We start from the raw sequence: 23349 nt of genomic DNA, 5'->3' as shown, positions 1-23349 counted from the left end.
TTTGTAACTATATTATTTTATATAATAATTGTATAGTTTTCATCTAATCTATCAACATTAACAATATTAAATTTTAAATTTTAAATATGTAATTATAAATTAATATTCTATTAATTAACTAATGTATATTATCAATTAACCTACTACTAATTTACCATTAACTAATTACTAATATCTACATCTATGATCTAATTAAAATTATTAGATAATCTTTTTTGTAAAATACCTAACTTGTAAGTAAATATGAAGCAATTACAAATATTATTGTAAATTGTAATTAACTAATGTATGATATTAATTAACTAACTTATCACTGATTCACCATTAACTAATTACTAACATCTACATCTATGATATAATTAAAGTTATTACTTATTAGATAAATTTTTTGTAAAATATATAAGTTGTAAGTAAATATAAAGCAATTACAAATATTATTGTAAATTGTAATTAACTAATGTATGATATCAATTAATGAACATATCACCAATTCACTATTAACTAATTACTAGCATCTGCATCTATGATCTAATCAAAGTTATTATATAATTTTTTTGTTAAATACCTAAATTACAAGTAAATATAAAGCATACATGGATGGGGACCTATAGACAATTCAATTATTTATGTTTCATATACAAAATGTAAAAAGTTTAATATAACTCATTATACATTAACTATCATAATACATTGACATATTTTGAGTTAGTAACAAATTAGCGATTAATATCATCAATATAATTACAATTAATTTTTTTAATGAGTTAGTTACATAATTAATATTAATAATTCACTTAATTTAATTTAGTAATTTAAATACATTTTTTTATTAATTTATTTGAAAAACAAAGATTAAAAAAAGTAAAAATAATTGGGCGGGGCTGACCAAATCAATAGCTATCGGTCTAGTCTGAGGAAAATGATTTTGATCCGTCACCCCCCCCCCCCCACTCCGACCGGACTAACCAATTTACACCTCTATATGTTGCCATCTTCTAAAAAAAACACGAGAAGCCCGTGTTCTTGGATTATAAACAAGATTAATCCTTACTTTTCATATCTTGTTATGAAAAATGTAGTATACAAATGTATCAAGGTATCATAGATTCACAAATACACATGAAAAAAATATTCGCCTATGGTTAGAGCCTTGGTGGCAGTGGTCCCTAAAGGTATCAACTATACCACATGGTGTTTTGATACTTGCATCATATCTTTCCAAGTGTGGCCATTAGATTCACGTGAAATTGTTTCATTCTAATATTAATTTGAGGAATGAACTGTTCACGGGTCAAACCTTAGGTTATCAATCCAGATCAACACATTTTAGAATTTATACATCAAAAGTTACATATCTGTATTCATTTATTTATCATTATATCCACTAAATTCTTCTTTTAAATGGTACTTCAATCATTAATTGGTCATTCTACATCTATAAATTCTTTGCATCAATTTTCCTTATTAATTTTTAACATATTTTTATGCATAAATTAATGTAAATTTGGTTTACATTGTGTTAACATTTTATTGGATACATATGTTTAAAAATTGAATAAATAATATTATATTAGTTTTTTTCATCAGTATTTCAATCATGTCTATTCACTTTCGAGCTGGATATGTTTAATGAAATTTTTAAAAAATATAAACCAAACTCAACTAATATATATATATATATATATCTATATATTAGTTTAGGATTGAAATATTATACTCCAAAATCACGTTCCTTTTTCTCTCAATTATTTCAAGTTGATAAGATGCTTTAAAATACAAATAAAGGAAGGAAAAACAAAACAAAAACAAAAAAAGAAACGAACGAGATTGTGATTGGGGATGTGGACAAAGGCTGATCCACATTGATGATCTGTAAAGGGTCCCACTCATCCCAAAAAAGCTATTGACCTCTGACTCGCCACACGGTCACACCACGCCCATGTATAAACCCATCACACATTGATTGAACCCTCCCCACCCACCCCCTCCAACTCCCTTCTCAATTATTTATAACGGCGGGACCTTTCGCTGTTCACCCCCGTCGCCGTCATCCCTCGTATTGTCCATAATATCCTTATCGAGTACTCGTAATTCTTTCCGTTTACTGTAATCCGCTTTCTGTCGTTATCTGTCGTGTTGCCTCCCTGACCGTTCTTTTTTAAAAGAAAATATTTTAGTTATAAAAATATTATATTAAAATATAATTTATAAATTAACGTAATTTAATATAATATATTATATTATAAAATTATTTTTATTATGAAGTAAGTTTAACTATAATATATTATATTATAAAATTATTTTTATTATGACTTAAGTTTAACAAATCTTATAAAATTACGGTAGTTTATGAATTTATTTTTTTATAATTTCTTTATAATTATAACAATTCTTTTTTTTTTTTTCAAATCTAACCACGTTGAATTCAGTTGTGCCAAGACAATTACAGGAAAAAATTAATAGCATATAGTTTTGTAACTTGATTTTAACTTTTGCACTTCATATTTCGGTTAAAATATGATTCAAAACGATAAGAAGATTTTGCTCAATCTTTAAATATCTTAGATAGTCAAAATAATTATTTTTTTATGATTATAGACATAATAACGATACACGCATAATTATTTTAATAATATTTTTTATAACTATATTTTAAAAGAAGGATAATGTAAAATGATGTTACTTTCTTAACTTCTTTTACAATAATATTTATAATTTAAAGATAGTTGTATAAATCATTGTAAAAAAAAAAAAATTGTATATCTATATTTTTTGTTATTTGTATTGTCGTATTACATCTTTTAAAATTTTCATTTAGCTTATCAACGTGTCACGAAGTTCCTTCACATGGGATTGAGAGTGTCTTGTAACATGACACAATTTATTTATTCTCACATAATTTAATTGATTTATAAAACAAAAAGGTGCTGTTTATTTCAATAGGAAACATGTTAACATATTTAAATAAAAAACTAATAATTTTAGAAAATCTGAGTTTTTTTTACATTATATGAAAGAAAACCAGTTATGATCCGAGAAACATGTTTGAATTATTAATTAGAGACTAAAATTGGCCACACAAGTTCCTTTATTTATATGGTGATATTTATTTACTCAATTTTTTTTTTTTGAAAATTCGATGGTTCATTTGACGAAAATTAATTTCTTATAAAAACTTTCAAAAAATTCTACTTATAAATCTCATACATCACACATTATCTTTTATGTGATTATTTTAATTTTTTTCTCATATTAAATATATAGTATATAAATAATGAATAGACTAATTTAATTATTTTAAAAAGAATAAAAAAATTAAACTATACAACAGTCTACTGTAGCATTGTCCTCTTTACACACTATACGTGATCTTTTTTTTTTTTTTTTAACCCAAAACGTGAGTTTCGTAACGTGTGTAACCGCTGCAGTGAACAGTAGGCTGATGGGAAGGTTATTTCTTCCGGTAATCGAGATAACTATACGGTACGGCTGACAGACTGCACGCATGCTGTCTCCCTCTCTCTCTCTCTCTCTCTCTCAAACTTCGTCTTTACTCTGCGTCTCTTTCGTTCTCTCTGCAAAGTTATTTCCCTCTCTCGTGGTGCTTCAAAAAGCATCGACTATCCCCCCTGCCCCCCCCGCAATATATTTTTCTTCAGGGCGAGCATATTCCCACAGCTCCTTTTCTTCTTCTGCTTATAAATTCAAGGCGCTTTCACTTACTATTATCATCCAATGGATTCCCAGCCTTCGTCCTTCCTCCAGGAGAGGAAGCTCCATAGGCTGCGATGCTCCGTCAAGTCCTATGACTGGGGCCGCCGGGGTAATAACTCCGGTGTCGCCCGCCTCTTCGCCCTCAATTCAGGGTCCGAGATCCAACCCGACGAGCCCTACGCCGAATTTTGGATGGGCACCCACGAGTCCGGGCCCTCCTTCGTGGTCCCGACCGCAGGCGAAATTGGCTTGCCGGGTGTGAGCTTGAAGTCCTGGATTTCGGACAACCGCGACGTGCTTGGTGATAAGGTTTTGGACGAGTGGGGTTCTGATCTTCCTTTCTTGTTCAAGGTAGACCTTGTTGTTCAAATATAAAATATACACTCCTATGTGTTTGTTTCTATTAATTCTCTTGTAACACAATTCTTATTTCTTTGACTGGTATTTGAGATTTCTATCTTTTTATTCATCGGTTTCAAGTGAATTTATGTTGTTCTGCAAAAAGTTGTGTAAGGTTTCAAATGGTGACTCTTTGGTTTAATTTAGGTACTTTCAGTGGCAAAAGCGTTGTCCATACAGGCTCATCCCCATAAAGAGTTAGCGAGGGCATTGCATAAGGCGCGGCCGGATATGTATAAGGACGATAATCACAAGCCCGAGATGGCTTTGGCAGTAACGGAGTTTGAGGCCCTCTGTGGGTTTATCAGTCTTGAGGTATTCTGAACTCTGAGTTTGCTCTGTACATGGTGAATTTTTTTCTGCTATTTCTTTGTTGTCTGGTTTTGTGGATCCAATCACAAGTCTGAGTCTTGATAATGATATGAAAATGGTTTGCTTAGAATTGTCTTTGTGGAGCATTCTAGGATGATAAAAGCAAGTTTTGAAATTGAAAAAAGAATTGGAATAGATGGTGTACGCCATTTGACCCTTATAGAGACGCGTGACCGTAATGGGTTGCTTTCAAAATGGACAAGTCTGGGCCTTTTTTTTATCGAATTAAAATTCTAAAAAAATCTATTAGGCACCCTTTTGTATTATCTAAACTCATTTTTAATTTTTTACTTTCATGTTTGTGAGAATCTCACTAATTTTATTTTCTCCCAATTAGATGACGAATTCATAACCATGAGAGCTTCCATTTAATTCTTGAACAAGTCAATAGGCAATGGTAACATGACAAATTTTGTCAATTTCAGTGTTGATATTCTTGGGGAATTATCGAATTTTTAGTAGTTCCCTTCTAGATCTAGTGTGGCACTTCATCTTGCAAGATTGATCCCTAATCATCAGCCAGCTTTGCTCCAATCTAACCACAGTTTACCAGGAGATGGAATTGCAGATCGTTTTTGATAGGGGGAAATTAGGAAAAGAATAATATCTTCCCATCATTGCTGGAATCTGGTTTCTGCTACCTGAGGATTGTTAGTGAAGTGTATGTGTTTTGATAAGTAAGATTGTCAGTGATGTTGTTATGGGCCTCCCAACCCATACCCTGATTTGGACACTGGCTTTGTTTCACTTATTTTTTTTCTGGTTGATCTGTGTCAGTGCCCTCTTGCTGTAGCTGGTTCGACATGTCTGAGACTAGTGTTAGTTTCTTATGTTTCATAGCGTTCAACATCAAAGAACCCTAGGTAGGAGCTCATGAATACATAAATTGAGGTAGTGTGGAGTTCTATTCACTGAAAGTTCTAACAAACTGGATATTTTAAATGCATTCCTTTCTTTTCAAGTGATCATGTGCAGTCAAAATCATTGCACGCATTCAATTGTGCCATGGGCCGTGACCATTCTTATTATTATTGGTTGTATACCCTTATATACTCTTCTTAGATGTATTCTCTTAATAGACAGTGGAAAGGATCCACCTCCTAACCATGTACTATGAACCAGAAGAAGTGATCATGCACAGGGTAAAGGGTATGCAATATTCCACCCCTCTCTCTCTCTATCTCTCTCTCTCTCTCTCTCCCTCCCCCCCCCCCCCCCCCCCCCCCCCCCTTTCCTTGCTGCTGCTAATTTTGCAATTTTTGATTAAGTGAATCTTCATTTATGGACATATGAAGTGTATCATATGATTGGGGTAGTATAAGATTTGGTAATTCTTGTCTGAGCTAAAACATGGAACAACCTGCTATTTTCTTTCCAGGAGCTTAAGGGCGTGCTTCTTAATGTTCCTGAGATTGTAGAACTGGTTAGCAGTGCAGATGTGAACCAAATCTTGCATCTCAATGACCAAGACGGGGAAGAAAAAGTAAAATCTGTTCTGCGGTCAACTTTCACCCAACTCATGTTGGCTAGTAAAGAGATGATAACAGAAGTGATATCCAAGATAAAAAGTCGCTTGCACAAGGAAAGTCAGGTCAGTTGAAAATTTCACTCATTACTTATTCCCCATTGTTTGTATTTTTACTAGTAGGATTTGTGGCTCTTAGCCTGTAGGATATTTTTTTAGAGTTATGCTTAACCTCTTGATGTTTGTGATCAAAACTTTCGTCTTGTTCGATTTGTTACAAACCCAAAATGACTGTAGAGGGTTGGCACAGTTAGCTTCCTTAATCAAAATAGTGTGTGTATGCGTAGAGATGAGGCAGTAACAATGGAAAATTAAGCTATATTTATGTACCCTCCATGCCTATTTCTTTCTGTGGGCTATGCATTTTTCTGAACCCTCAGTTAGGTTAACGTCAACTACACTTTAGGTATTCCTTTCTTCTCCCACATGGGCAAAACTCCCAATTATTTCTAAAATTCTTAAACTTAAGTTGCTTTTTATAAATAAACTGTTGAGCTTGTTTGTGCGGAGCCTAGTTTATTTTTGTGGCTGCCCGATTTTATGACCTGACCCGACAAGGATTTGTTGTGGGTTTTTGGTAGGTTTTCAATGAAGCTTGGGCTGATAGCCACAATTTTCAATGAGGCTTGACCAGGTTTAGCTCTTGAACTAGTTTGACTTGACCCCTAATTAGGGTTTACACGCTAATTACCCTAAGTAGGGTTTCACCACATATAAATTGTACTTTTGTACGGCCGTTACTGCATTGCCGCACAGTGTATTCGACTTTCATCATAATAAAATCCTCTGCAACTCTATGGACATAGGAACGTTGTCAAACCAATTAAATCTTGTGTCGTGTGTGATTGATTTCCTTTTTGCTTTACTTTTTCTTCTTTCTTATCGTTTCCAACATAAACTTCAAATTTCAATTCTCTTTATGTGATGACATATGGTCTCTTATAGACTTTATATCTATGAGCATTACAATGATAGAGAAAACATGAAATTTAACAGTGTATATATATCAAAAGATGGTTTCTGCCCAAAAAAAAAAAAAAAGATGAATAAGTGCATGCACCAGCTATATCAATGATGTTGATTTTATATATATATATATACACACACACACACACACACACACACACACACACACACATATACTCAGAGGAGGATGATAGGGTCGTTTGCATTTTTTATGGATGAGCAACTTCTTTGAGATCTTGCTTTTGGCTTACCTCTCATGCTCTGATAACTAATATGACCTCTCTTTATGCCTTGCATCAGGTAAGGCAATTAACAGATAAGGAACTACTGGTGTTACAGCTAGAAAAGCAATATCCAGCCGATGTTGGTGTCATATCAGCATTCTTTTTCAATCATGTGAAGCTTAATCCCGGTGAAGCATTGTATCTTGGGGCGAATGAACCTCATGCATATTTAAGTGGTGAGTGTGTCGAATGCATGGCAACTTCAGACAATGTTGTGCGAGCTGGACTCACTCCCAAATACCGAGACGTGGAAACTCTTTGTTCCATGCTCACATACAAGCAGGTAATGAATCTGTTCAAGGATGATCAAGTTTTGGTTGGGTGTTGTATTTGCTTTTTAGGAAATCCATATTTCCTTTGGCAATGTGATCAACCTCCAAGTGGGATATTTTATGGGTTTACTTCAACCCTCATCTCAAATCTATCCATCAAATTCTCTGTTATTGAATAGTGTGGAATCAATTAATGGCAATATATGGTCTGATAGAACTGCCTGTGGATAAACATATTAATTTGTATGTAACTTCAGGTGCTGCATTAACATATACTCTTGCTGGTATTTCCTTGATGTTACTTCATTATTCGTCCACCAGAAAGAGATTTTCAGTGCCCATTGGGTGAAATGACTACATGGTATGGCAAAGTTAATATGAATAAAATATTGATATTTGTCTCTGCTGCAGGGTATGCCTGAAATCCTGAAAGGAGTTCCTTTGAACTCATATGTGATGAGGTACCTGCCACCTTTTGACGAATTTGAGGTTGACCGTTGCATTCTTCCCCGTGGGGCATCAACAGTTTTTCCTGCAGTTCCAGGCCCTTCCATTTTTATGGTCATGGTTGGGGAGGGAACGATCCATGCGGGATCATCCAAAGGAGATGTAATTACTGAAGGAGATGTTCTTTTTGCACCTGCTAACACAGAGATTAGCATTACAAGCGCATCAGAATTACAGTTGTATAGAGCAGGAGTGAATAGCAGGTTCTTTCAAGCCTCGTGAATTATAATACAAGAGCACCTTTCTGGTTTAGGTCCGAGTAAATAACTGATGTGCCGCATGTGTCTAGATGCTGCGCACTACCCGTTGCTTGTAGAAGCCTTTTTGTAATAATCACTTGTATTTTGATGTATGCCCAATTCCACGTAGTAAAAACAATAGAAATAAGAATCGTATTATTTTGGTGGTAATACGCAACTTGATTTACGTTCTTCGCTCAAACCTCTTTCCATACTAGTGGCATATCTTGTGTTTAGCAGGGCCCCAGTAGAACAGCTAACCTCTTTACTACGTACCCAATCCAGCCAACCTTCCACCGCCAACCGATTTCCATACTCCCGAGACAAGTCTCAGGTTTTCATCAGAACCAATCCAATGGCGTTTCTTCAATGCTACAATATATTGCATGCGACACAGCCACATTACTAACACTGTGCAACTGTGCAGAACAACTACCTCCAATGACAAAACTAGATAACGTCAGACAAACTGTATTTCAAAAAAATTGAACTTGTATATCCATCAAGTTCTACAAGCTCAGCCCAAGAAAATAGAAATTACGCACAACTTGAAAAATAATTTGAAATGAGTCTTCATTGGTCCCAAAAAAGACATAAAACCTCTTTTCAGTGTCAAAATTTTTAAACAGAATTTCATTCAATGCAATTAAATAAACCTAAAATACCATAACAGTTTCCGAACACAAAAGCCAATTTATATTTTAGCCAGTTCAGGCCTCAGCTATCGGGTATTCAAATGATACATCTTTCCCAGTCAGCTTCTTGTAAACACCAGAAAACGTCTCCAGTTTATACTCCGTGTTGTTCCTCTCCTTGGGGTCCAAAAATACCTGATACATACAACAGACATCAATGAATACGAAAATGGTATGAAGTTAAAGGCAAATGCATCAGATTTTAGTTGTCATCATCCAATCCAATGTTCAACAAAATTTGCATTTACCTTGATTACTTTGGAACCATCAATTCGGTATCTGATGCGTTTCCCAACAATCTCAGCAGGATGCACAATGTCCTCTAACATAGCATCATGGACAGATGTTAGTGTGCGGGAGCGAGGCCTCTGAGCAGCAGAACCTTTCTTTGGTGGTCGTACAATCCTGCGGGTGGCAATCACAACAACATCCTGGCAAATGTAGCAGCAAAAGATTAACATGTCACTCTGAAGCCTTAGATTCACATACTAAATAACAGCAACATTGCAAATAACACCACATTTAGGATGACTGGTAGTTCAAAGCTCAGAAACCAAAGAAAAACAATCCTCAGCAAATTGCTAAGCACGCCGCATTGCATACCACACTATTTTATCACTTTTAAAGACAATGACAGTATCACAGAGCCTAACTTGCAAAGAAGGTCCCAAAATTGCTGAAAATAATGTTATCATTTTGAGTATAAAGTTAAACTTCAGATATTACCTTGCCACTGAATTTCTTCTCCAGCTCCCTAACAAGACGAAGATGAATCTTGCCGAATGCCTTCCGTAATCTGTAAGGTACGTGGATAACCACAGCCTTGCGATTTCCAGAAATGTCCATTTGACTGTAAAATTAAATATGCTATCATAATTAGAAACAAAAATTTACAAATCCCTAAAAAATTCAAACCAGTCAGAAAGCATACACTGCTGAATTAATGTAGAGATCTTTCAAGTCACTTTTTAGCTCCTGATTGGTATTCTCCAAATCAAATAGGTACTGCATACGAATAAAGCATACGAATTTAGTACATTGCAGACGGCAGAAATTAAATAACACATGATTAGAAAGCAGCACACTAACTGACCTGTGCAACTGTATCCTCAAATTCAGTGGGCTCAACATCTCTGTCTTTGTGGATTTTCTTCCTTGAGGAGAACATATTGACAGATCTGATCAATGAACAAGATTTATAAAATTTATGTTAATCAAGGGATATTGCCATTAATATACCAAGAAAAAACGAAACACTAGAATAGAGATATCGCTATCCAGTTTGAGCTTTTTTCCCAGCTGACCATGCCCCCACTAACACTCTAGTGTCCTTCCAAAAAGGGTGTATCCATTGTAGCCTTGTCCGATATGTAGATTATAAAACCACAACTGAAAGAAAATCTACAGTTTCTTCCCATGAAATAGACATCCAAAAGATGCTCCTTGGCACATAATTGATAATTTCATAAGGATCCCTAACTCCAGAGTGCAAGCACTGAATAATAAACTAAGGCAATATGTGTTTATCTACTCTAATCACCACGCCATTGGCATCCTACTGCCAAACAGAGTATAGAAATATTTAGCCATAAACTGCGTACTTATTGTGTCAAACATTAGCCTGTTACCTTTAATAAGCAAATACTAGCTTATACATCATCGACTTCTACAGGAGAAATGAAGTATTTTCTTTATCAAGAGCCAAAACAAATCGAAGTATATTCTGGCCTTGAAAAAGACGTCTTAAAAAATATCATCACTAAGTATACGGCTATTCATCCATAGTAACTGCTTTATAGTTTTATTTCCATCAGTTTTCGGCGTAAACAAACACAGACAGAAGTAAAGGCTTGAATCTCAGATTTAGGGCCACACTACGAGAATTTAAAAAAAAACCAATTCGGTATTGCTGATACGTACCACCGAGGCGGATTAAGATCTGCTGCTCTCGGGAGGAAAAACCCTACGCTTCAGCCTTGAGGGAGATTGGGGGCGGTGTAAGGCGAGTGAAGGGATTACTGGGTTTTATATGGAGAAGCTAAAATAAAATGCCCTAGTATTGGACGGTTGAGATTCATTGAGTGCATGTGCTAGCTTTTATGAGTCAGGCCCATTTACAGTATGGGTCCTAAACGCCTGGATCTTGTATTCTTTCGTTTTTCATTTTGGGCCTAAAAGATAAGATAGGCATTTTTTTTTTTACCTATATATGGATTTAAATAAAGTTTCTGTTAAATCATACCTCGAGCCCTCAAGGTCCGAGATTCGATATTTTACAGGTGTAAATAATTTTTTGAGATCATACCTCCCGATGAAATTAATATTTTTGAGAATACGGTATACTAAATCGAGATTTATTCTTTAAGAATGAATTCGAAGGAATGTCCTGTCCAAAAAAAAAAAAAATCATACCTCGAGCAGTGCCCAACTTCGTCATAGTATGTTGTTCAATAGCCACTCTTATATTGAAGGCATTCCGTTGGGCCATGGATTCCTTAGACACACGTGCATGCATTAATCTACACACGTTATTACGTAGAAGGAAGATTATATTTATAAGATAAAATTATCTTTGACGCTGTTTAGAGAAAAAATTACCGCTCATATCTTTCATGTCAACGATACGGCAGAGATTTGCAAAAGAATTAAATCTTCTATTTGCAAGTATAAATTCTTATTTAACAGGAAGGACACTTGAAAAAGAATGCGATACATTTTAGTCTTGCAATTCTAGTCTCGTTTGCTTTCGGAAATAAGATGATATAAATTGAGATTAAAATTAAAAGTTGAATAAAATATTATTATAATATATTTTTTAATATTATTTTTATTTTAGAATTTGAAAATATTGACTTGTTTATTTTATTTTATATGAAAATTTTAAAAAGTTATAAAGATTAAATTAGATGAGATGAGATAGAATGAGTTGAAAAGAATGGTAAAAAACAAACTAGGCTTGTGTTGACCTAGACTTGAGCTACTCAAGGAAGTAAGCCAAAACTCATACTTGTAGCAAAATTAGTGTTGAGCTTGGGATATTTCCTCCCCATACGTGTTCCCACTTGCAAACAGCTCTGATTTTAGCTTTCCATTAAAATGGAGATAGATATGAAGTCAACGATCAAATTGAAGCCACGACAACACTTGAAATTACCAGTAATTCAAAGCTTTAAAATAACAAAAACTAGTGAATTTAATTAAAATATTTATTTCTTTTGGTACATTTTCCATAAAACCAGCATGAAGTGAACATCCAAAGATACTTATCCAAAAAAAAAAAAAAAAATCTGAAGAGTTTAGCACCAGGAAATTTCTTACAGACCCGGATCTTCAAGCTGATGACTGATTATCAAGATCATCAATATGTGGCCAAAGGGTTGAGCAAAAGATCAAGCCGACTACTGATTATTAGGTTCTCTATATTCGTTCTTTCTTGTATATTTGTCACATGCCTAGTTAGATCGGAATTAGTCCCTAGAAAAAGAAGACAAAAATAAAAAACTGATAAAATTAAAAAGGGAAGCAAAAGAAGAAAAGCCCATGGATATTTTCTTATCTTCCTTCATTCTTTTCCATACTTTATCATGTGCCTTTGGCAAAAATAAAATAAAAAAAATGATCAAGATCAAGAAGAAGAAGAAGAAGAAAATCACTTTTTATCATTTTTTAGTAGATTAGTGGATACATGTATATCTCTTAGCCAGGACCCTACCAGGCAACCAGAGGATATCGACTTCAGAAAATGAAACTGCCACTTGAAACTTCCATATGCTTTTTCTCTCTTACTTAAGTGTAAAGGAAAACATAATTACACTGATACCCACATGGCAATATCCAAGACCCAAATTAGACATTTCAACACCATATGTAATGAACCTTTATCTATAAAATGTACACTGGAAGCCTCTACAATCTAACTAGCATTGAGGCCCCTGGGAGTTTCCATGGTTTGAGCTGCAGTCATGACTGGGTTTGAACAATGTTTTAAACCCTCGATACCTTTCTCAGATATAAATACAGCTATAGAAATTATAAGTCAGTTTGCGGATCCAAATGCAAGCATTATGGAGAATTTCGAGATTACAAACTTCACTCTGGATAATTTCTTAGGATACCAGCAACCTGAATATCAGGCCGGCATGGCTCATAGCCTTTCTGCTACTTCACACCTCAACTGCCAAAATGAATTGCCAAGCCTTCATACCTCAAGCTCAACAAATGACGTTTTCCATGAAAGCAAGAAGAGAAAAGTACTGGAGCTATCAACAAGCAGCTCAGAAAGCCTTCCTTCTGCAGCTTCTAGAAATCAGTTGAAAGATAATTATAGTTCTGCAACAAAGAATGTGAGTTTCATTCTTTATTTGATTGTCTTTGTTTGAACTTTGTCTATGGCAGAGTTGAGTTTATAACTCATAAATCGATGTTTGCAGAGCATAGGGAAAGGGAAGAAAAAGAGCAGTGAGAATGAAGAGGAAAAACAAGAGGAAGTCATTCATGTTAGAGCAAAAAGAGGCCAAGCTACTGATAGTCACAGTTTAGCAGAAAGGGTATATTTGTATGTTATTGATCGTATGTATTTGCAAAATCCATGAGAAGTTGAAATGCAATACCATTTATTTGGATCAGGTGAGAAGGCAAAAGATCAATTACAAGTTGAGATGCTTGCAAGACCTAGTTCCTGGATGCCGCAAGGTAGATTCTTTTTGTTATTTTTATGTGTATATGTGCGTTCAAGCTTGCATTAATTGTTTGTATGCTTAAGTGTATATGTTCTGTAATATGACCCTGAAATTCACAGACAATGGGAATGGCAGCGATGTTGGATGAAATTATCAATTATGTCCATTCACTGAAGAATCAGGTTGAGGTGAGTTGGAAATTAATAAACAAACCAAGGTGTAAACACGATGATGCTGTCATCTTGAAATCTAAAGCACTAGCAATTAAAAGGTTCTTGTTTCTCTGATCTTCTTCCTGAAATTCAGTTTCTCTCCACGGAGCTTACAGCTGCATGCACTCATGACTTGATCTGGTACACAGAAGCCGCGGAAAAAGCGAAGGTAAGTACTTGATCAAACAATTATTGGAGTTTAGTTTTCTAGTTTTTATTCAACAGATTCATTTAAAGTTGAGACAAGATAAGGGTGCTATTTTGTTTGGGGAAGAACATATAAAGAGTGTTGGATAAGAACATCTAACCCAACTCAAAAGTGGAGTCTCAGAACAATCAAAGCTGTTCTGATCATATCATATTAGAACAGCCAAAGGGCTTACTGGGCATATGTGAAGGCATGTAAATTAATCTTAAAGTACGTTTTTTTATGTACAATTGTGTCAGTGTGCCTCTAAGATTGGTGCTGCTTAATGCTTAATTGTGCAGGGGACAAACTCACACGAGGTACACGAGATGGAAAACTGGGAGAGGGAACAATATGGAGAGCAAACCCTCTTCCACTCGACATGGCCAGTTTGACTGAATTTTTGGCCCCTACTCCCCACAGTTTCTGCAAGCACATGTATATGCTCCCCTATCCCCATCTCCCACAGATCGAATCTCTTTCCAAGTACTAGGCAAACATATTGCCATTGCTATTTGCATTACTTCACGTATGACTAAGAACAAAACTACAAAATTCTGTAATCTCTCTCTCTCTCTCTCTCTCTCTTTCTCTCTCTCTCGTGAATTTTAAGTGCAGAATATCTTTGACCAATGTCCAAAAGTAAATTGTGGTTTGTAGCATCCTACGTATCACTGTTGCCACATCAGCAAGAGCAATTAACAACGAATTGGGTTGGAATTATTGATTGTAAATCGTATCATGAGATTGTCAACAAAATTACGTGCCAGTTATTTATTATATAATATTGGATATTTTCCCTTCATGATCATTAAGGACGTAATTATAAAGACGAATGTACTTCAGGCATATGCAGAGCTGTTAGATTATTTCAAATATCCCACGTTGAAAAGATAAGAAAAAGTTAGTTTATAAGTGAATGAGTTTCACTATAGATAAAATAAAACAGAAGGGTAGACACACAATAGTTGTGTCCGCCAATGCGGAGCATTGACTACAAGCACGCGCACGACGCATAGATTAAAAGAAATGATGTGTTTTTTCATCTTTTTTTTCAGTTATTGTTAACTGTCAATTACAATTATTTTTACACATTTTCAAATAGTAACTGTTTCATTTAAATTCAAATTGAAACATTGCAATTGCTGCTATTGCATCTATTCGTTCTAAGGTTTAGTGTTCAGAATTTGTAATCTGCACACTATATAAACAATGTTGTATCTTGAGAATAGACTTGCCAGATTCTCTTTTGCAAAATTCAATTCGAGTGAAAGGCAATATTTGTCTAAGAGACAGATTAACAATCTTCTCACTGTATATCATCTGCAATCTCTATTTACTGTTCTTATTTTCTAACAAGAGCCAGGTGAATGAATGCCGGTAAATTCATCCCTTGCATAAATAAAATTGGCCTATTCATTACAAGCGTTGATCTGAACCAATGGCCAATGAGTAAACATCTATGACAACCAACACACTTGGTTTTAAAACCATGAAGCATCGATAATATGGCAAGTGGCCAGTGAAATTCACTTAAAAAGAGTCATTTTGTAAATGTTTTCTTATTTTTTTTCCCTATCCTTTTTGCTTTTGGATGTGATTTGAGTTTTGCAAATAATATCTTTCGATCGATGGAAGAAGCAACACCTTTCAATTGCTTCGTCATAAAGGTGTCAGGATGTCCCTTGACGAAAAAAGATAGGAAAAAAAGGTGTGATAATGTCAAAATCATAGGAGCATCCAGAAATGCAGTTCATTTTCCATCTGTACAAACTTAGAAGTATCTATTTGTCAAATAATTAAATTGGCCTGTAGTACTATTTTGCATAACAATGACTTAGTATCTATCAGATGGGAATGCAGACTACATCCGGAGGACAACCGGACATTCGACGACGATGATAAATGAATACAAACACTAACAGGATCAGCAAGGTGTCCCACAAACAAATGGATAAACAAAAACTTATGGTTCTAAATACAAGGATAACAAATCATGGAAACCTATGAATTTGCAAATTCAACAGTATGTACAGTGATTGATAATAACTAATATTCTCTCATAATATTGGAAACAGATTAAAGCAGATGCATTGCATTCGAAGATATGGGTTTGAGAGAGGACAGCTTGAGTGGGCCATACCATGCTCACAAGAGGATGGGACAGTACTGAGAGTGTGGGTTCTGAGATTTCTCGAATAAAAAGGCTAATGAACCTTTAAAAGCATTCTGCTGTCTAAAGTTGTATGCTTTTCTTTGACTCTTTTTTAACCATTTTCTCACTTGGGATTTTGTTAGTGCATGTACACTGACAAAGAGAACAGGTACTAAGGTTCTGTGCTAAGAAGTAAGAACATTTGCATTCAAGTGATTGGAAATTAAATCATTATTGAAAAAGTTAGATAATGATGTATGTAATGGTGTTGATGATCAGGAAGTGGATAACTTTCATGTCACCTCTGGCATTGATAATGAAAAAGGAAGCCTGCAGATACATGCCAGAGTATCTAAAGGTAAAGAAAATAAGAGCCCCATGTCAGTATAAGACCAGAATTGACTTATTTTGTCTCTGTATCAATTTGAAGACCCTCGGTCAGTCGAGCATCTACTAAAACAAACGGACACAGAAGTGACTCCTAGGGGAAAATGTGTCTCTACTTGTACACAATATCCATTCAATGAAGCCTTATGTCTTTCAGGTTGGTTAGTGTGTCTGTAAACCCACCCAAACCCCCCCCCCCCCCCCCCCCCCCCCCTCTCTCTCTCTCTCTCTCTCTCTCTCTCTCTCTCTCTCTATATATATATATATATATGTCACAAAATGATTACATAAAAGTAAACCTACAAACTACTGATGTAGTTTGATATGGTACGTCAGATTATAAAATTATTTTTATTATAAAATAGATTTAACAGATTCCATAAACCTAAATCAATTTATAGGTTTATTTTATGTAATCTCTTTGTATCTGTAACAGTTCATAACACCTTAATTTTCTTTGTTTCGGTTTTTTTTTTTTTTTAATGACCTTGATGAATACAAATTTTGCACAAGAGTTGTTGTACTTGTATTCAATAATTTTTTTTTGCAGGATGTTTGATGTTAAATGTAAAAGGATGAGATCTACTTATTTATTTATTACAATCAGTCTTATTTGTTCGCATTTGTAAAAAGACATAATCAGGATGTGAGAAATTTATCAGACACTAATCCGAACTCTTTTTTAAAAAAAGTCCCAATTAGTCGAGTGTAAAGTATGAAAGTTTTGCCATTGAAACTTACCATTGATCCCTCTTATATAATTTTGTTGGGGTTAAAAAACTACCATTAGCACATGGACTGAAGGACTTAAAAGCAAGACAAAAGAAAGGGATTAAAATCAGAAAATACAAAGCTAGAAACCTAATTAAACTCCAAAAATTGGGAGAAAAAAAAAAAATCTTTGGGCTAGACCTGGCCCGGAAGTACAAGGAAACAGTTCTAAAACTGACTATTCTAGGCTCGGGGCCCAGATGTAACGAAGAGGCCCGTCTCTAATTGGACTATCCAAGAAATCACTGTTAGATCGTAAGAGTTCAGAAAACAAAGGATGGAGAGAAAATTTCTTTGATTCTTCTGCTCGTTGTTTGTGAGAGATTCAACTTGGTTTTGGAGAACGCCAAAGCAGAAGATTAAGCACTTAAAACACTCAATCAATCGGTGATTAAGCTTTTATTTGGTTGTTCTTGAATTATATTGGATCCACTCTTTTGCATAACAATTCGTTCCAAGAAGAAAATGATGTCTCCAAGGCAAGTCTCTGAAGATCGGGGTTCTCCCCATTTCAGGTAAGGAACCCTAACTCCTCTCTCTTTGGTTCCAGAGAAACCTCAGGAACGGAAAATGAAAAACAAAGAAATTTCTGTTTTCTCATTCTCGGGAAGTATTATATGGATTGATACAGCCTGGTACAGTGCACCATTACATTTCGCTAATGCGTTCGTAGAAGGGGGGGTTTTTTTCATTTTAGTTGATTCTTGGAGTTCTGTTGGGATTTCCGGAAATTTTAGAATTGAAAAGTATTACTATATATGACATAGAATTTCTGTACTTTTTCTTCTCACCTCAGTGTTTTTTTCCCGGTCTGCAAATATAAATTAATAAAAGAATTGAAATAAGCAACTGAATATGTAAATTAAGTACATGTGTAATTGATGCTTAGCGAAACTGTCATGTTGGGCTATGTTCGCTTATTGGTAATTTGACGAGCACTCCAGTTTGGTGTGAGATTTTGGTATGCGAATGTTTGTTTGAGTTTTGGTTAAGGCGCTGATGAGTTTTAGTTACTGGTCTTCTGGATTGGCCTGCCATTTATTTTTTAGCTGTGATGCTATTATTCTAATGGATTTGATTTGATGCAATGCAAGTGTTTTTTATATAGTTATTTTTTGTTTTACGTCACATTTATTGTTGAATACATTCTTCATGAATATCCTCTACAATTATCATAGGATGCAACAATGTGACGGAATCATAGAAAGCTCCTAATATTGCATTTTTTGGAATGGAAAATCCGGAATGTTTTCTGTGGATTTCTAACAAAGGAAAACCCCCCTATGCCATTTGATTCATTTAAGTTCCATGCACCAATTTAATAGTTAGCTCCTTTTTTTCTCCATATTAAATGTAGTCTATCACTTGGAGGTCACGAGAACCTTGTGAATTGATATATTATGGCGTGCATCTTTGAGGAGAGTGACACGGCCAAAGATCATCCCAGAAGCGAATCCGCTTACCATTACCCAAAAAAAAAAAATTCAGAAAAGTGATATGTAAAAGGAAGACAATTAGCTTACTTTTCTTTTCTAAAAAAATAATATTCTTAGCATGTTTCCTCCTGGCTTCTTTGTGATTATTGAAACTAGTTATACCAATGATCTTGTGTTCTGGTAGGCACACCCCTTTGCAGATAATCCACCTTATTGGTAACTTCATGAGAATATGGTCAGTGTACTCCATGTACCACTATTTGACTCAAACGGGAGCTCCAGTCATACTTTTTTTCTTCTGTTGTCTGGTGCCAGCATCCATCCTTTTTTTAATACTTCAAAAGCCTTGGAAGGGCAGGCCACTCTCAAATCAACAGGTTAAATTAAAAAATAAAATAAAAATCCCTATCATTGTAAACTCCATGATAAAGTCATCAGGAAATTTACTCATATCATTGCTGTTATTTTTCTTACACGGTTCCATTCACTTTTTAGGTTGTACCTTCTATAATAAATGGTGGAATAACAGCTTTGTACTTCATCATGTGGGGAAAAGGCCTCAAATCATGTGGACCAGTGAGGTAGGTTTTCTAATGCTTGAAAAAGATTTCAATTGAGTACTTTTGCACCATTCTACATTAGAGTCTATATATAAGAAAATAATTGTATAAGGTTGCTTGAGCTTATGCCTAAATTGCAATTTTGTATTTTTCCATCAGTAAAAAATGTTATAATTTTTATTATTTTGCTATCCTCTATTCAGAGTGTTTTTATTAAGAACTCGAGAAACTTGGGTGGCTTTTGCAAACCATTCTAGATGGTAAAGACCCAAGGAGCTTTAACTTTAAAATTATGAGCATATGCTCTTTACCTTGCTTTTTCCCGTGGATTATGTCTAGATCCCCTTTCCTAATTTTTATTTGTGTGGAGAATTTGATATTTGCTTCTTCTTACATCACTTGATCTAAAATACTGTATAGCTCATCTTTTCCTTGGAATTTTTATAATGTGTCCTTTTTCTTCATAGTCTCTATTTGTCAGTAGTTAACATTCGTTAGCTTTTATATGTGCTAGAGCTATATTGGCAGAGTATTCTGGTGCTGTTCTTGGAGTATTGTCTGCAGTGTTATATGGACGGAGGGGCCGTGTTTGGAAGAAGGTAGCTCTCTCTAATATGCTTGGTTGTCATTGATTTTAGGGCGTATGATGTATGAATAATGCTCATCTTATCAGTTAAAGATCATAATCTTAGAGCATGTAAGCTTTGGTTTTGTCTGACATGTTTCTCTCGTGAGAGGCCAATTCACTCTCTTTAGGAGTCGCTAGTCATTTTTTCTGTTTTCATCCATTGCTTAACATGAATGCAAGAGTTTTGCTTTTATAGACATATCTAATGTTGGTGAGGTATTATAGTAGACTTGTAGATGTGTTGGTCAATGAAAATGATTTAATAGGAAGAAATTTTTTTTATAAGGAATAAACTAATGGGATAACTTTTCCGTTAGTTTTTATCAATAGATAGATATCATTTCTACTTGTCAAAAAAATAAACACTATTCTTTTCCACTTATCAGAAAAATAAATACTCAGACGTTTCCTCATCTTTTACCAGGTAGGTGGTCTTATTGCAATGTTGGCATCCTTCTACTTACTATCTCAGGGGTGGGCCATGGCAACATATTCTCCATTCGATATCCTCTTTCACATTAAACTTCTCTTAATCTTAAATTGTTTCTAGCTAATTTTTTTTCTTCATATTTTAGCATTTTTTGTTTATAGTTTCCCCATTCCTTTCAATGCTGTCCTTTGTCATTGTAAAACTAAGCATATTTGCAACTTTATTTGCCACTTTGTTTTATTGTGAGCTTAACCTGGAATTACCATCAAAAGATGGCACTGAAACTGAGGTTCAGATAGAGCAAGTGTTGGGTATGAAAGAAATGATAGTTCCCCTTTTTGCTGGAATCTTATCAGCACTGAGAAGGGTGATTGCACGGCGTGTGTCTCTCAAGGTGCTGGTCTTCAGCTAAATGCATATTGTGCATTCTCTTTTCACCCATTTATTTCAAGTACATTTTTCCCCTTTCATAATTGATGTAAGCTCCCTGATATCCACAACAATATCAGATTCTAACCATTTTCTGATTTCAGAATCAACTTAAAAGACGGCTCCATGCCATAACTATTGCTTCTGCAACATGCTTTCTGTTTCCTGTGGCCATGTGGGACATGATCATAGTAAGTCTCAGAACCTTTCAGACATAGGTTTAATGATACATGTTCCTGAAAGAAAATAATCCCTTCTTAATGGTACATTTTCTGACCCACCCTCTCCCTCTTTGGGCTTTTTGTTGAAACACTTAGGGATCACCTTCTGATACCGGTGTGGAGTTGCCATTCTCTGCTTGGGCATTTCTGAGCACCATTCTCTTTGGAGTTATGATGATATTCTATGTTGACAGTATTGCAGAAGAAAGGTACCTTACATGATAATCTCCTTATTGCTGCTCTCTCTCTCTCTCTCTCTCTCTCTCTCCCCCCACACACACAGACCACATGCATAACAATTGCATGCATGTATATAAAGAGTAATCTGATGCCCTTTGTGCACATTTTGCTACAAGTTCTTCTATTTTAAGTATTTTCAATTTCAAAAGATCTCATGATTATAGAATATACCTAGGGGGCTGACAAAATGATTGGATAACTCATATGTTTCTAGATTACACATGGTTTTTTCTTCTCCGAGGCATTTAATGGTAGCCGGAGGATGCATCATCGTCATGGAGATTGTGTACAACATGGACTTCTCTCTACCTGGCTTCCTAGTTTGCTGCTTAATATTAGGCTTTGGTATGTATAGAAAGTTATTTTTATGTTTCCATGCAATTTTACTGAACTCAATGATTCACTGCCACGGCAAGGTGTCTCTTTTGGTGGTTTTTTTTTTTTTTTTTTGGGGGGGGGGGGGGGGGTCAGATTGGAAACACTGTTGATATGATCTTTATAGTGTGTATTCTAGTAGCTTATAGCCATAGGAGGAAGTAATTCATTTATTGGTGCTGGACTTGTTTATTCATTTAATCTTCATTTATTTATTTTAATAGAAAATCAGTCAAACACACACACTTTCTGCAAGAAAGGAATTGGTGAAAAATCTTCTTTAGTGAGATCTCCTATTTTCACATTTAAGTGTATACAAAAGCTGGTCGTTTCCTCCTTAAAAAAATCTAATGAGGCAGGCTAGAAGAAGAGTCCTGGATAACAAGGGCATTAGGCCTGGTACATGAGTGTGTGGCGCAAAGCTTGGTACTTGTGCTCCTCTTTTATTTTTGATAACTACTTTCACATCCCTTATGTGTACACGTGAATGAATTTGCAGGGATATATGAGGCAACTTCTTTAGATCGTACAAGGAAAGATTCTTTTCAAGATTCTGATCTATCGAATGAGGTGTTAGGTGATCAAATCCAAATGTCTTCACTTCCAACTTGAAAGTATGTTTCTTATTCATTTTCAGACTTTTAGTTTCTATGCAGTAGTTTATATCAGTTGTTTATTGCTAGAAAACTAACAATGTGGGAAGCAGCTGCTTTTAGCATTAAATTTGATTTATGATATAAACCTTTTCAAGAAAGGGTTCAGAAATAGGTAAACGGAGAGATTTCAAATGGAACAAGGAATTACACATCACACCGTCTCAAATTCCGTGAAAGTGGTGTAAACTGTATAGAAACAACATGCATTGATTTCTCATCTTTGACAACCCTCAACTCTTTCGTGCAGTTGTCAATTATAGTATTTATTTATATCCAGAGCAGTTCTGTTGTCTTGCAGATACGTTGGTTCTTTATATCCAGACTTCGATTAGCAGGAAGGAGAAAATATATCATGCATCAGTCTTAGGGAACTCCAAGGTAAATACTTGGTTTTGAACTGCTAGGATACACACATGCTTATTGTTCGTGGTTTGGATGTGTATCTGGCATTTTGGGGGATTGGCGGTCGTATCAATTGCTTTTTGTCATTGCTCCTTACAGTTTCGATGGTTAAAATTACACTTGTCTGCTGAAAGAATACACCTGCACTAATCTGTGATGGGCGAGATAATCCTTTCTCCTACAATTCATTGAAGTAAAGGGCATTCAAATTGTTGGATATTAATGCTATCTCACATGTTCATAATAATCCCTTGTGACTTTCTTGCGAATCAATGCACTCTTCTTGAATGTGCTACCTCATTAACTCATGGATTTCTTGTTAGCCAATGTACATTTCTTGTTATTTCTTCCAGTATACCCAGCAGTAAAGTGCTATTGATATATAGTGCTATGTTTTCACTCTTGCCAAACATTATTATTTTATGAGTGGTGCTAATTGCACCGGCGAAAACACTGAAGGAAACACGGAACAAGCCCTTTCTCACTGTTCATGCTTTTGCCCGTGCCTCAATCAATTCCCTGATTTTATCTTACCATTGTACCCCTAGTTATAACTCCAGATTTTGGAAGTTTGACTCTGTTGGAACGGCCCATTTGGTTATACAGAT

At 35.1% G+C, this 23349-nt stretch overlaps 4 protein-coding genes across 6 annotated transcripts; 3 read left to right on the top strand and 1 right to left on the bottom strand.

The window, feature by feature from the left end:
* The first annotated feature begins 3485 nt into the window (after positions 1 to 3485).
* On the top strand, positions 3486 to 8449 carry LOC121249340 (mannose-6-phosphate isomerase 1-like). Its single transcript, XM_041148049.1, has 5 exons — positions 3486 to 4065; positions 4261 to 4428; positions 5864 to 6076; positions 7277 to 7543; positions 7944 to 8449. The coding sequence occupies exons 1-5, from the start codon at positions 3736 to 3738 to the stop codon at positions 8259 to 8261; spliced, it is 1296 nt and encodes a 431-aa protein (XP_041003983.1). The 5' UTR covers positions 3486 to 3735; the 3' UTR covers positions 8262 to 8449.
* A 377-nt stretch (positions 8450 to 8826) lies between these two features.
* Positions 8827 to 11028, bottom strand: LOC121249341 (40S ribosomal protein S7-like). Its single transcript, XM_041148050.1, has 6 exons — positions 10894 to 11028; positions 10067 to 10151; positions 9905 to 9978; positions 9700 to 9823; positions 9222 to 9404; positions 8827 to 9108 (listed from the first exon to the last, which is right to left on the bottom strand). The coding sequence occupies exons 2-6, from the start codon at positions 10139 to 10141 to the stop codon at positions 8989 to 8991; spliced, it is 576 nt and encodes a 191-aa protein (XP_041003984.1). The 5' UTR covers positions 10142 to 10151; positions 10894 to 11028; the 3' UTR covers positions 8827 to 8988.
* Positions 11029 to 12846: 1818 nt separating this feature from the next.
* On the top strand, positions 12847 to 14760 carry LOC121248475 (transcription factor bHLH75-like). The gene is made up of 6 exons (XM_041146949.1): positions 12847 to 13316; positions 13404 to 13520; positions 13600 to 13665; positions 13772 to 13840; positions 13959 to 14033; positions 14354 to 14760. Exons 1-6 carry the CDS (start codon positions 12936 to 12938, stop codon positions 14444 to 14446), a joined length of 801 nt encoding a protein of 266 aa, XP_041002883.1. The 5' UTR covers positions 12847 to 12935; the 3' UTR covers positions 14447 to 14760.
* A 2869-nt stretch (positions 14761 to 17629) lies between these two features.
* On the top strand, positions 17630 to 23093 carry LOC121250743. Of its 3 annotated transcripts, XM_041149943.1 has the most exons (12): positions 17630 to 17879; positions 18722 to 18813; positions 18985 to 19177; positions 19296 to 19381; positions 19875 to 19959; positions 20413 to 20491; positions 20682 to 20812; positions 20952 to 21038; positions 21165 to 21277; positions 21523 to 21653; positions 22183 to 22296; positions 22622 to 23093. In XM_041149943.1, exons 3-11 carry the CDS (start codon positions 19025 to 19027, stop codon positions 22293 to 22295), a joined length of 978 nt encoding a protein of 325 aa, XP_041005877.1. In that variant the 5' UTR covers positions 17630 to 17879; positions 18722 to 18813; positions 18985 to 19024; the 3' UTR covers position 22296; positions 22622 to 23093. The 3 variants fall into 3 exon arrangements, with proteins under 3 accessions (XP_041005877.1, XP_041005876.1, XP_041005875.1); XM_041149942.1 differs by lacking the exon at positions 18722 to 18813 and having other exon boundaries at positions 22638 to 23093; XM_041149941.1 differs by lacking the exon at positions 18722 to 18813.
* The last annotated feature ends 256 nt before the right edge of the window (positions 23094 to 23349 follow it).

This window comes from Juglans microcarpa x Juglans regia, chromosome 2D (genome assembly GCF_004785595.1).
Source record: "Juglans microcarpa x Juglans regia isolate MS1-56 chromosome 2D, Jm3101_v1.0, whole genome shotgun sequence".
In the NCBI taxonomy this organism is placed as follows: Eukaryota; Viridiplantae; Streptophyta; class Magnoliopsida; order Fagales; family Juglandaceae; genus Juglans; species Juglans microcarpa x Juglans regia.
The sequence above is the reverse complement of the archived record's forward strand: the minus strand, read 5'-3'. Positions and strand labels throughout refer to the sequence as shown.